Genomic DNA, 12,597 nt, shown 5'->3' with positions numbered 1-12,597 from the left:
ATTTAATCTCTATCCAAATAAATTAATACAGTATTGCCTCTGTATTCCATCTGTTGTATTATCCTTCGCTTACCAGGAAAAAGAACACAAATGACAGTGAATAAAGCTGATCAGCATTACAGATTTCAGAGAATTGTTACATACATGACCACTTAATCTTCATATTTACTTTTTCCTTTCTTTTTTTTTCCCCACCACTGAGTCAAGTCCCTATTTATAATTTACATTACTAAAGCCTTTAGCAGTTCTTAGTGCAAACTAAGTTTTTTGTTTACCTTTTTTTTTTTTTACACTATATCCTAGAGTGAGATTAAATTTCTTAAGCACTGCAGCCAGAATGAAAAGATGATATCAACTGATCCACAGGAAGCTATGGCTAATGTATACTCCCAATTCTTGTCAATAATGAGGTAATTCAATATAGCAGACATATTTCAGAAGAGCGAGCTGATTTGAGTTTATACAATCCTTAAGTTGTTATGAATCAATTTTCCTCAAATCCCCAAATCTTGGACCTTCTCTGATGTAAATGTTTATGGGTGAATAAAAGACAATTCCACATAATAGCCACTATGATATTCACATACTTGCACTTAAGAGCAGATTTGAAAAAAAAAATCAATTATCTACACTGTAAGGAAAAATGAGAGTCAATTATCAGTCATTTTCTGTGGAAAAGTGACAGCTAAACTCCCACAAATTATCTTGCATACTCATAGTTACTAAGAGTCTGTAGGTGCAAAAAAGGTGTTTTCAAATGTTACTCATTTTTCTGTTTGAGCCCTGTGTTTGAATTTCTCTTATTCTTTATCATATACATATTTTTAAAAACATAAGGATTTGCTTAAAGGAAAATATACAAAATGTTGCAATTACACAAACTTTCAATTTATCTAGATTTCCTTGCATCTAATCATTCTGATCACCTCACCTGTAAAGTTGGTGAATTCTTTTCCATGTTTCCCCAGCTCAGCACCCAGACTTGATCATGTGATTTATCATAGTGTAGTTTCACTGGAACAGGATCTGTACTTACTGCCTAAAGAATAATAAAAATAGAAATCCTTAGTTTCTGTCACATTTACAAAAGAAAAATAATACATATATGCTTGAATTAAAATTATGACTGGACATGAGTTTCCTGACATTTTCAGATTGTATTTGAAAATTATGTTGTCAATTGTTGAAACAATTGAATTGAATTGATTAATTCAGTTACTGAATTGCTGAAAAAGTGATTTTTAGTCATTAAGTGCTCTAACATTTGGCATCAAAATTCCATTATACTGAAGCTATTAAGAAGCTGAAAACAAAGGTTTTAAATCAAGTAAAAAAGTACTTATCTTCCTTCCCTACCATCACTCTCGCTTTATACATATCAGTTTAAAAACTACACCAATTATTGGAAAAAAGGGAAGAGTATTTTCAAGCCACATACTGAAATCAATGCAAAGTGTTACTATACAGTCCTGCATAAAACCAACACAATGTTGCTACATCCAAAGCTTCCTATCTCTGCTAAAGTGGGTATATTCCATTGATGCTGGAAAGATTGTTTTCATATGTTTTCCAATTACAGTTGCTACTTTTGGTAGACTTATGATCAGAACCAAAATGTTTTCCCTACAACCTTCAGCACCGTCTCTTGAGACCACAAACCTTTTAGACAGTTGAGCTCTACCCTTTTTTTGTTATGAGAAGAACTGAAGATTTCAGAGGTATGGAATGGGAGGACAATGTATTTGATTAAGAGACATTCTGCACGAGGTAAACAACTGGGGGGACTGCTTTTCTGTTTTCATCATTAAAGCAGAAAAAATAAGTAGAAATTGTTTTTTAGTCTCACCATTATGGAACTGTAAAGCACAGCTTGTTTATCAGTTTGTCAAGGAGAGTACCAGCTGGCTAATTAAGTGAACCTAATTTAAACTAATGATGTAGATCCTCAAGATAATGCACTAATGGCTGGCTGAGACTGCTGATGATACTTAACTGTACTCCTGAGGTGTTGCAAGCCACAGCTTCATCTAGGCAGAATTTGTTTTTCCTTTTGAAAATGGAAAATGAAGCCAGGTTGCTCACCGGCTCATTTAAAATCAGAAGGATACCCCTTGAAAAAGGTCATTCATGTTTGATAACTTTTTTCTGCTGCAGGCTAGAAGACAAGTTGTTTAAAACAATACCTGGGCTGTTGTATAGCTAATTTGTTCAGATGTGTCAGTTTCCGTTTAGCTTCCCCAGACAAAAGGTCTGACCCATGTGCATCCTGCTGAATGAGTGCCAGCTACGTTCAGGGTCTGGGCTGTGGCACTACCAGGAGCAGGACAAGGAATTTCCCACTGAGTCAAGCACAGGTAATGCAGCTCCTAGGAGAGCAGCCAGCAGCAGAAAGGAGTTGAGTGTCTTGGAAACAGACTTTCAAAGCTGTTTCTAGCTAGCCAGGCTGATCTGCCAGCAGCACAGTGTGAACTGAACATACCTCTAAGTCACCCCAGTTAATGGTGTGCTGCTAAGCAATACCGGACAATTGCAGGTGACAGTGCTTGCTTTCAAGATTTTACAAATGACAGCAAATACTTCTTTTAACTATACAATGAGAATTACCTGGCTAAATCAAAAAGTCTACATCTATCTCTCTAAAGATAGACCATCCATGCTTCCAATACATTTCAATTTAGTCTGCTGTAGAATCTGCTTTAAGTACTTTTTTTGATAAACATAGTTGTCAGAGAAATAAATCATCCTCAAATCTAGTTGTTACATATGTGCACCTGTGCACACATTTTACCTTAACTTTCATAGTAGAAAGGAATAAATATAACATACATAGTAGCACTTCAGAGAAAACACAGAAAAGAGCACAGTTACACAACTTCTATCCCTTTCAAATACGTTTTTAGTTGTCTTCAGGTTTTTTTGCAGCTTGACAGAATTTTTTAGAGTGCTGCTCGCTTTCCAAATATGACGTTTTCTCCACATTTGTTCCTACCAGAGTATGCATTTTTGAAAACTTAGTTTTACAGAGCAGATAGGTCATTTTTTCTTTGAAATATAGACTAGAAATAGTTAAAATGTAAATAATATCCATTGTATTAATATGACACTTAGAGAAAAGGCAGTCTAGTAAGCAAAATGCTCTCAGTTATGAACAGCTTAGTATCTATTTTCCAAAAATCAATTACATTTTGTTTTTTTTTTTTCTGTGAGAGGCAGTACTGTAAGTAATGAAAATAGACTGATCTGACTGAGAAATTAAACTCCCTTCCTTGCTTCCTGTTTGTATGAGTGTTTGTGTACATGCATATTATATGAGTACAGCAGCATTTAATGGTTAGAAAAATTCTTGCTGCTTGCAAAAATCAAAATCAAAAATAAATGCTTATTGTTAAAAGATAAGACAGGGCCATGCTTGTTATAAGAAATGCTGAACAAAGTACCTCTCGACTTGTCACTAAAGTCCAAATTAGCTTCACTTCAATTCTAAAAGCCTTCTGTGAATCAACAGTGGTTTTATTTTTTATAGTCTTATACTATGTGTAAAAGATTGCACAGGTTTTGTGCTTTCATGTTTTGTTTTGTTTGCAACTACTTTTAATTGTGTTTTTTTAAGTCTATTTTGAATATTAACATGGTTAAGTCAGACACAAAGCAAGTCCCATAATACTTTTCCCATGTATTTGGCTAAGTGTATCCTAGGAAATAATTTCCAGGTCAGTAACAAATAGCAGAAATTCTGCTCAGGTGCCCAAAAGTGACAGTAACATATTTGGTTTAATTTATGTAACCAGTTCATTTGTTATCACTCATATTGTCTTACCAAATGTCTGTGTTAGGTATTGTGAAATGGAAAGATAATTTATCATTAATATCTAAACATCCTAGAACCATCAAAACTGAGACTTTAATTCCTGCAAAAAGTTTCCAAAGATGGGATAAATTTCATTTTATACTTCCCTAAGTTCACGATCTGGATGTTACTAAAGTAATGGAAAAGCCATGCTATTCTATCCCTCAAAATAAAGTTTCTTTGAAAGCAAAAGTTTTTTTTTCCTGGACTAGCATTAAGGCTTATGGAGTATCCAGTTTTAGCTCAATATATTCTCTAAGGGGCACAGACTTAGTACATAAAGCTCTGTGTAACACTTAGGCATCCTGCATGTCCGTTTTTCAGCTCATTACAGAATCTTCAATATTTATGTGATATAGCAGCAACCTAACTCCATCCAAAAACTGGAGAATCACTTTACATATTTACGGGGGAGGGGTGTATTTTTAATTAATGGCTAATTTATTGAATTTTACTTTTTAATTAACATACACCACTCGGGCAAGTATCTCTAAACATTCAGTTAATGGTAAAGTACTTAGTAAAATAATAACTAATGTAACTGAAGGCAAATTAGAAGAGTCTACCAATCAAACTATTCCATAAAACCGAAGTTTAAAAGAACCTCCAACTTCTCTAATATTTTTTCAGTGAGCTCAAAAGGCATAATATGCTCTTGCCACTAAAGTCTAAATGCTAATAAATGCAGTTAAATTGGTATTTCATCCGTCATCTGTAGGAAAGCAAGACGACACATGAATGCCAGCCAGAGACCAGGGAAACCATTGCCAGAGATTCTAGTCCTTCAAATCTGCAGATTGCAGTAAGACTACGTCTTTTTAGTCTCTCTTCCTGAAGAAATATATGGAATTGGCTGTAAAAAAAAAAAAAGTCTTGTTTTCAAAAAAACAAAAGTTCATTACCCACTCAGTTCGTCTCTACTTTGATATGCAAAAGATTAACTAAAAAAAAGTTTAATTTAATAACTTTTTATTATTAACTTTTTGAATAAACCATTTTATCAAAGCCTGCCACCATTTGGATAGGTCAGGTTTTGAGGAAGCTGTCTACTGAGCTAGCTGACATAGAATATAGGAGGCAGAAAATGCAGAAATTTAAAGAATGCAAAATTATTAAAATTAAAATTATTTGTAAAGTTCATGTAATTTTAAAATTGCAATTTTGCTATGTATTTTTAAATTTTACATTAATATACGTAATACATATGTATACTAATATCATAGAATCATAGAATGGTTTGGGTTGGAAGGGACCATTAAAGGTCAGCTAGTCCCCCCTGCAATGAGCAGGGACATCTTCAACTAGACCAGGTTGCTCAGAGTCCCGGTTCAGTCTGACTTTGAATCTTTCCAGGAATGAGGCATCTACCGTCTCTCTGGGCAATGTGTTCCAGTGTTTCACCACCCTTAACATAAAAAAATTCTTTCTTATATCTAGCCTGCATCTACCCTCTTTTAGTTTAAAATCAGTACCCCTTGTCCTATCACTACAGGCCCTATTAAAAAAAATCTGTCCCCATCTTTCTGATAAGCCCCCTTTAATTATTGAAAGGCTGCAATAAGGTCTCTCCGGAGCCTAATATATGTTGTATAATCTATACATTAAGGATTTTCACTCATTTATCAGCAAAAAAGGCAAAAGGCATGAAGAAAAGCTATATTTAAATATTTTCTTAATAGTTTAGATTAGATTTCTAATTAAAAAAATTCATGTTTTATTTAGCTAAAGAACATCTGTTTCCTAAGAACGCGATGATACTATAAGTAACCCTGTAGATATCAGGCACGTTTATATGATTAAAATTTGAATCAGAACACCCAGTGTGGTGTCAAAACCTCTTTATCAGTTTCACATACAAGTACACTTTCTTCTGAGAATCAGGGCAGGATATTTCTCCCTCATTTTGCAGTAATTACAAAATCACAGAATAGCTCAGTCTGGAAGGCACCTCTAGAGACTCCCTGCTCAAGCAAGGTCAGCCAGAGCAGATTGCTCAGGATTGTGTCCGGTTGGGTTTTGGATACCTCCACAGATGGAGACTGTACAGCCTCCCTGGGCAACCTGTTCCAGCATTCAACCACCTTCACAACAGTGTTTTCTTGTGTTTAAATGGGGGTTTATGTGTTTTGGTTTGTGCCCATTGCCTTTTGTCCTGTCGCGGGGCACCACTGAGAAGAGTCTAGCTCTGTCTTCCTTACCCCCCATCAGGTATTTATGCATACTGATCAGACTTCCCCTGAGCATTCTCTGCTCCAGGCTGGACAGTCCCAGCTCTCAGCATCTCTTTGTAAGACAGATCCTCCAGTTCCTTAATATCTTTGTGGCCCTTCCCTGGACTTTCTCCAGTATGTCCCTGTCTCTCTTGTATTGGGAAGCCCAGGACTGGACCCAGCACTCCAGGTGTGTCTCAGCAGTGCTGAGCACAGGGGAAGGATCACCTCACTTGACCCACTGGCAACACTTCTCCTAATGCAGCCCAGAAGTCTGCTGAGTCCTCTATCCTCTGGGCAAAAAAAAAAAATTAATGCATTTTGCAGTTTCCTCAGTTTGTGTCCCGTTCTGGGCCCCGCACTTCAAGAAAGATGTTGAGGTGCTGGAGCGAGTCCAGAGGAGGGCGACCAAGCTGGTGAAGGGTCTGGAGGGTCTGACCTACGAGGAGCTGCTGAGGGAGCTGGGGTTGTTTAGCCTGGAGAAGAGGAGGCTCAGAGGTGACCTTATTGCAGTCTACAACTACCTGAAGAGAGGTTGTAGTGAAGTGAGAGTCGGTCTCTTCTCCCAGGCAACTAGCGATAGGACAAGAGGACACAGCCTCAAGCTTCGCCAGGGGAGGTTCAGGTTGGACATCAGGAAGAATTTCTTTTCAGAAAGGGTTATTAGACATTGGAATGGGCTGCCCAGGGAGGTGGTAGAGTCACCATCTCTGGACGTGTTTAAGAAAAGACTGGACATGGCACTTAGTGCCATGGTCTAGTTGATAAGGTGGTGTCAGGGCAACGGTTGGACTCAATGATCCCAGAGGTCTCTTCCAACCTGATTGATTCTGTGATTGTTAACAAGCTATTAACTAGCTTCAGAGCTCTTTGCCCAGAAAAAATTTTATTTCAGAAAAAGAAGAACCCTGCTTTTAGAGTAAATGTCAAGATTTTATATGATCTATAATGTACTTAAAAAAACCCATAAATATACAAACCCAACCTAAAAACAAGCCCCTTGTCTGTTGACAAGACTGTTGACAATCCCCAACTATAATTGATTGGCTTTTTTTCCGCTGAAAGTGAAATAAAGCTAATTTTTCTTGTCAAATGACATCATCCTCAAGGACTAAAGACTACATAATAAAATAGTCTACTGTATGTGTCTGATTAAAAAAAAAAAGGAACAAAAATAAAGTAATATGGTAGGAATATTAGGCAGAAAACAAATATCAAAAAATATGATCTTGCCTTTTCCATATGCCTTGTTAACACAAACATTTTAAGACTTTAAATATTCTCTTCATATTCAGAAATTCTGTTTTTAGAAATTAATGAGTTTATGGCTGTTATTTTCTAAATCCATTTTCACATGTCTTTAACAATTCTGCAGACTAAAATCTGTCCTCATGTAAATCCCCTATTTAACCTCATAGTACAATGATGTCATTGATACCACCAGATACATAAAGAAAAAAAAAAAAAAAAAAGAGACAGACAGACAAGAGTACCGTGGTTATAGTATTTGATTTGAATGGTGGCAAACAAACATAAAATATCGACTCCATCCCAGTGAGACTACTGACCATTTGGATTATATTGTGACTCTCTCAGGCTCTCCTGAGAGAACTGTACTGCTCAAAAAAACCTAATATTCATTTTAGCATTGCCTTGTGCCTTGGTCTTCCACAAACTATATGAGTGCATTAATTCCTGTACCATAGCATCGATTTCTTTCTTTTACCCAATGAGTTATTTTGACTAAGCAGACTATCTCCAGCATCCCAGAAACTGAGAAACTGATAGTACTACCTACACAGTAGAGAGGAATAGAGAAGAAGTATGAATTCACAGTGTCCAATCTTGGCTAAGGGTGATGCTGGGTCTTCCACAATTCCAGTAATTTCTCTGTCTAAAAGATTACTGAGTAACAGTCCTCCACCTTCTGCAGCCAAACCTAACCCCCTGACCTTTCTTGTCAAAACAGATGAGACACATTCCTATGATAAGACTCTATTTTAATGAATCTTCATTTTCAAGTGAAAAGTACCTCAAGCCAGAAACTTCCCAAGGAACTTGTTTCCTCAACTACTTGATTAATATTTATAAGAGGTATTTTCATGTTGATTATCTCTCTCCCAATTGTCTATTGACAAGAACAGTCACTAAGCATAAACTGCTGCTAAATGTTGAAAGTAGATGAGCTTTTTTCTAGATACTGTGTTTACTCTCAAGCTAATTGCATTTTTTTTCAAAATATGAACGAAAACCTTAAATTCTTGTGTCCAAATTAGATATTAACTTAAAAATGAGAAATGAATACCTGTACAACTTTCTGAGACTGTACATCAACAATAAGAACTCTGTCAAGTGTGGGTTGAGTTACGTAAATGAACTTGTCTTTTACATTAACAGCAGTTGCCCATACACACCGCTGAACAGGATCTCCATCAGCTTTGGGACAAACTTCATCCTATAATTCAATAGAAACAGGGAAAGTGTAAGAATCAAGACAGCCAACAATGCAACAGAAAGACAAATTACACACTTTTTCTCCTTTTTTAACTGTAAAATAAAATCACAGAAAATTTAGGGAAGGAAAAATGACAGGCAACATTAGGACATAGACTAATGTTAGCCAAACTACATGTAAGCACCACACAACTCACAAGCACTTTAGTGTAAACCATACACCAGCTTTTTTGGATGTCTTCTAGGCATTCAGGCAGTTAGTGCTGTTGTCCTGAGAAAGAAACCCATTTGAAACAATAATATGTGTAGAAATAAAGTAAGCAAGAGCCAGGAGACCTTAAAAACAGCAAAACAAATTAGACACATAATGTCTCATTAGTATGCAGTAGCTAGCAGCTTCCCCTTCTGCACCTTCACAGCAAAGAAGGCAGTTATCGACATGGCTTAACGCTTACACCTGAGAGCACAGTGGTAAGGGAGGAAAATACTAAATTGGGCAGATGATATAACGGATGTATAAATGGAGAGGAAGAGAAGGAGGTGTGGTGTAAGCTGTCATATGGTATAAGGGCAAAGCAGCAGCAGTTGGAGGGATCTGCTTTTTTTGGTCACATGGAGTACTGATAGGTTGCTTCAAAGGTGAAGAAATTTGGCTATTTCTGCTGTAAGACATTCTCACAGCCTATCTCACCAGTGTTAAACCCAATACAAATCAAATGGCTTCTTACTAACATTCCTTCCCCCTCTGCCTTTCCATCCTGGCAAAAGGATGAATTTGAAACAAAAGCAAAATCCCTGTTGATTTCAGTGAATTCATATTTCATATTCATATTTCATAATACACATATTTATAACTATGGAATCTCACTCAAAACAGCTATCTATTGTTTACATGCTCACTATTCATATTTTGTATAAATATATTCCCACTCATCATATATATATTTATTTATATTTATTTATATATATTTATATTTATATTTATATTTATATTTATATTTATATTTATATTATTTATAATCTATTTGTAACTATCTACCCCCAGTGAAAGATTGCTTTTATCAAAATTAAAAGTTACTTGGTCAAATATGTTACCGTATTTGGAAATTCCCTTTATGAAATATATTATTTTTTCCAATAATGGACATCAAATTTATGTAAAAACAAGGACCTGAAAAATACTCTGCTTGGAGATGTACAGCATGTGCCAAGCTTTTTTATTTTCCTGACCTATTCCTCTTTTCCCTCTTAATTTTTCTTCCTTTCATCACAAGGGGCAATTTTACCAAATCATAAATATTATTTCTTTTTAGCACTTATCTGCTGCTTATTCCTAATTTAGAATGCTCTGTCTGATACATCATAACGGTTGCTGTGAAAATAATTATATGTCAGCAGATGATGACTTCAATGTAGAATGAACACCAAGAGTTGAGATCTTCAAGAATTCTGTTTCTAAGTATCAGACTCTTTTTAAAAAGAAGGGGAAAAATAAAATGACAGAACAACATATCCAGCACTAAGCAATGCTTTTCCAAGAAGATGATGATGCATTTCAATGCTAACTTTTCTGTATCATCAACATTCTTTGCCTGCTGTGCCTCTGTACAATTGAGAAAATGCACTCAGTCTTTATATGTCAAAATAAGAAATAAGTCAATTTCCAGCTCTAACAGAGGGAGTTTCTTTACAGGAGATTGAAAGCCACTGCTTGGTCCAATGTGGTTCTTAAACCTCAACAAAGGGAAGGTCTTTCAGAAATCTCATAGATAAGGAAAGGTTACTAAACTCAGGCACATAATCAGGAACTTCAGCAGAACTTAGAAATAAATAAAAAGAGAAATATTTATTTTGCACTGCTAAAAAGCCATGCACTTGGAAGGGAGAAGTTGTTTAATATCTTTTTTTTAAAGAATGATATGCATGGTGACAAATGGGACTGTCATTCTTAAATGTGGCTAAAAGCTTTTCATCGCACAAAGTGCAGTGTCAACATAAACAAGTACGCCTCTAATATGATATGCAACCATCAGATCAATGATCTATTGTCATGTGCCTTCTGTGCAATTGTCACTTCAATTGGAAGGTTGTTTCACTGATCTCAAATTATTTTTATATTTATTCTAAATATGCCTTGTCTCAGATCCATGTTTTATCTAAATAGATAACTACTTTTAGACTGTTCTACACAGTCCTCTGTCTTCCTCAGAGAACACCTTCTTCAAATAATGCATCTATAAATGTTTATAACAACTCTATACTGTGTCATTCTTTTCAATCATATCTCTCAGGGACTCACCCTAGCTTAGCCCAGTTTTTGGTGCTATAAATTCTACAAGGACATACTCAACACATTATTTTAAAATAACACCAACTCCTGCTGAAGGAATCTAGGTTTCTCTTACATGGCATAATATAGATTAGTGTAAATGGTTACACTCATCATATCTCCCATTGTGGCAATTATAGCAGAACAGGAAAATATGTAAGATAAGCACTTATAACTATATGCAGAGTTATGCCACCTCACAGAATCACACAGAATCAATCAGGTTGGAAGAGACCTCTGGGATCGAGTCCAACCATTGCCCTGACACCACCACGTCAACTAGACCATGGCACTAAGTGCCATGTCCAGTCTTTTCTTAAACATATCCAGAGATGGTGACTCCACCACCTCCCTGGGAAGCCCGCTCCAATGTCTAATGACCCTTTCTGAGAAGAAATGCTTCCTAATGTCCAACCTGAACCTCCACTGGTGAAGCTTGAGGCTATGTCCTCTTGTCCTATCACTAGTTGCCTGGGAGAAGAGACCGACTCCCACTCCACTACAACCTCCCTTCAGGTAGTTTGATGAAAACCTCGTTAAATGTTTTCTCAAATCTGAGTCTAAAATACTGACTGAAGTGTATTTCTAAATATTATTTCAAAGTAAAAGCAATATAATATAGGTTTTTATATATGTATATAGACGTATACACACATATATATTTAAATTAGAAACTACAGGCATGATTCTTCTTATCTATATAATTCATAAAACTTGCTTCTCTTCTTCCACTTTAAATACAACAAGTAGAAAGCACTACACTTTCTCAGATCTAAAGTAAAAAATACTAAGTGAAAAATAAATCTACATATATAAATGCAGTTTACTGGTTCTAGAATGTTGTCATATTTATGTTGTCATAAATTTCTATAATCCAATGCCAACTCTCAGTTTGCCCCAAAAACTGAAAAATTAAAATAAAAGCAAAAAAAAAGTGTTTTTCCAAAGTAACACTGAAAATTATCCACCAAATTTCTCATATCTAAAATAGAGTTCCCCAGCATGAATCGGTTTATGCAGTTGTTTCTCTAGTTATTCAAAACCACATTTATCTAGATGCTCCCGAAATAGCTTCAATCAATGGAACCGAAATCTTGCTTTTGAAAAGTTCACATTTATCTGATCAGACAGTTTGGATTTCTTTTACATTGCAGGTAGTAATTCTGAGGCTCTATATTAATTTCCCCAGTGGTTGGGTAATTGGTTAAAATAATTTCTCGTTAAAATATAAGCATAAAAACACCATTTTCTTCTTCTAATTAAAATGTGAGCCATTTACTTTTTCCTAATTTATTCTTTCTGAAAAAAAGCTAACATCTGATAAAACATTAATTTATTTCATTGTTTTTTTCCCCCAGACTTTTTAATCAAAAAGTGACTTGTTTTGTAACAAGTCAGCAGATGGAGGGAAATAAATCTCTACAGCGTGTTTTTCAAGGTAGTCTGGGGCAAGAAATTCTCAAGAGAAAACAAGTACTTGTAGATTTATATGTGCAAATTCTATGTTTATAAACTTACACTTAATGCGAGGGTCCTCAGTGTTTTAACAAGATTTGAGTCAAGCTCTTTAAGCAGTATAATGAAATGCCTAGTTATGCTATGACTGTCTAAGAGTAAATTGACATCAACAGGTTACAACTGTTGTGCATGTATTAAGACATGAATTTATATACCACCTATTCTATATTAAGCTACTGTTTACTTGATATTCTGTAGTAAAATCAGACTATGGACCTTTTTCACATTTTTTTGAACAA

At 35.5% G+C, this 12,597-nt stretch overlaps 1 protein-coding gene across 3 annotated transcripts in view; it reads right to left on the bottom strand.

Moving 5' to 3' along the window:
- The window catches only part of FSTL5 (follistatin like 5), a 322,017-nt gene that overhangs the window by 26,432 nt on the left and 282,988 nt on the right, over positions 1–12,597 (bottom strand). For all 3 annotated transcript variants that reach the window (XM_068403643.1, XM_068403644.1, XM_068403645.1), the window contains 2 exons: positions 8,363–8,512; positions 932–1,039 (listed from right to left, as the gene is read on the bottom strand). In XM_068403643.1, coding sequence (XP_068259744.1) covers positions 932–1,039; positions 8,363–8,512 — 258 coding nt within the window. The remainder of the gene's footprint in view (positions 1–931; positions 1,040–8,362; positions 8,513–12,597) is intronic.

This window comes from Nyctibius grandis, chromosome 6 (genome assembly GCF_013368605.1).
Source record: "Nyctibius grandis isolate bNycGra1 chromosome 6, bNycGra1.pri, whole genome shotgun sequence".
In the NCBI taxonomy this organism is placed as follows: Eukaryota; Metazoa; Chordata; class Aves; order Nyctibiiformes; family Nyctibiidae; genus Nyctibius; species Nyctibius grandis.
This window is presented reverse-complemented; position numbering and strand designations above follow the sequence as displayed.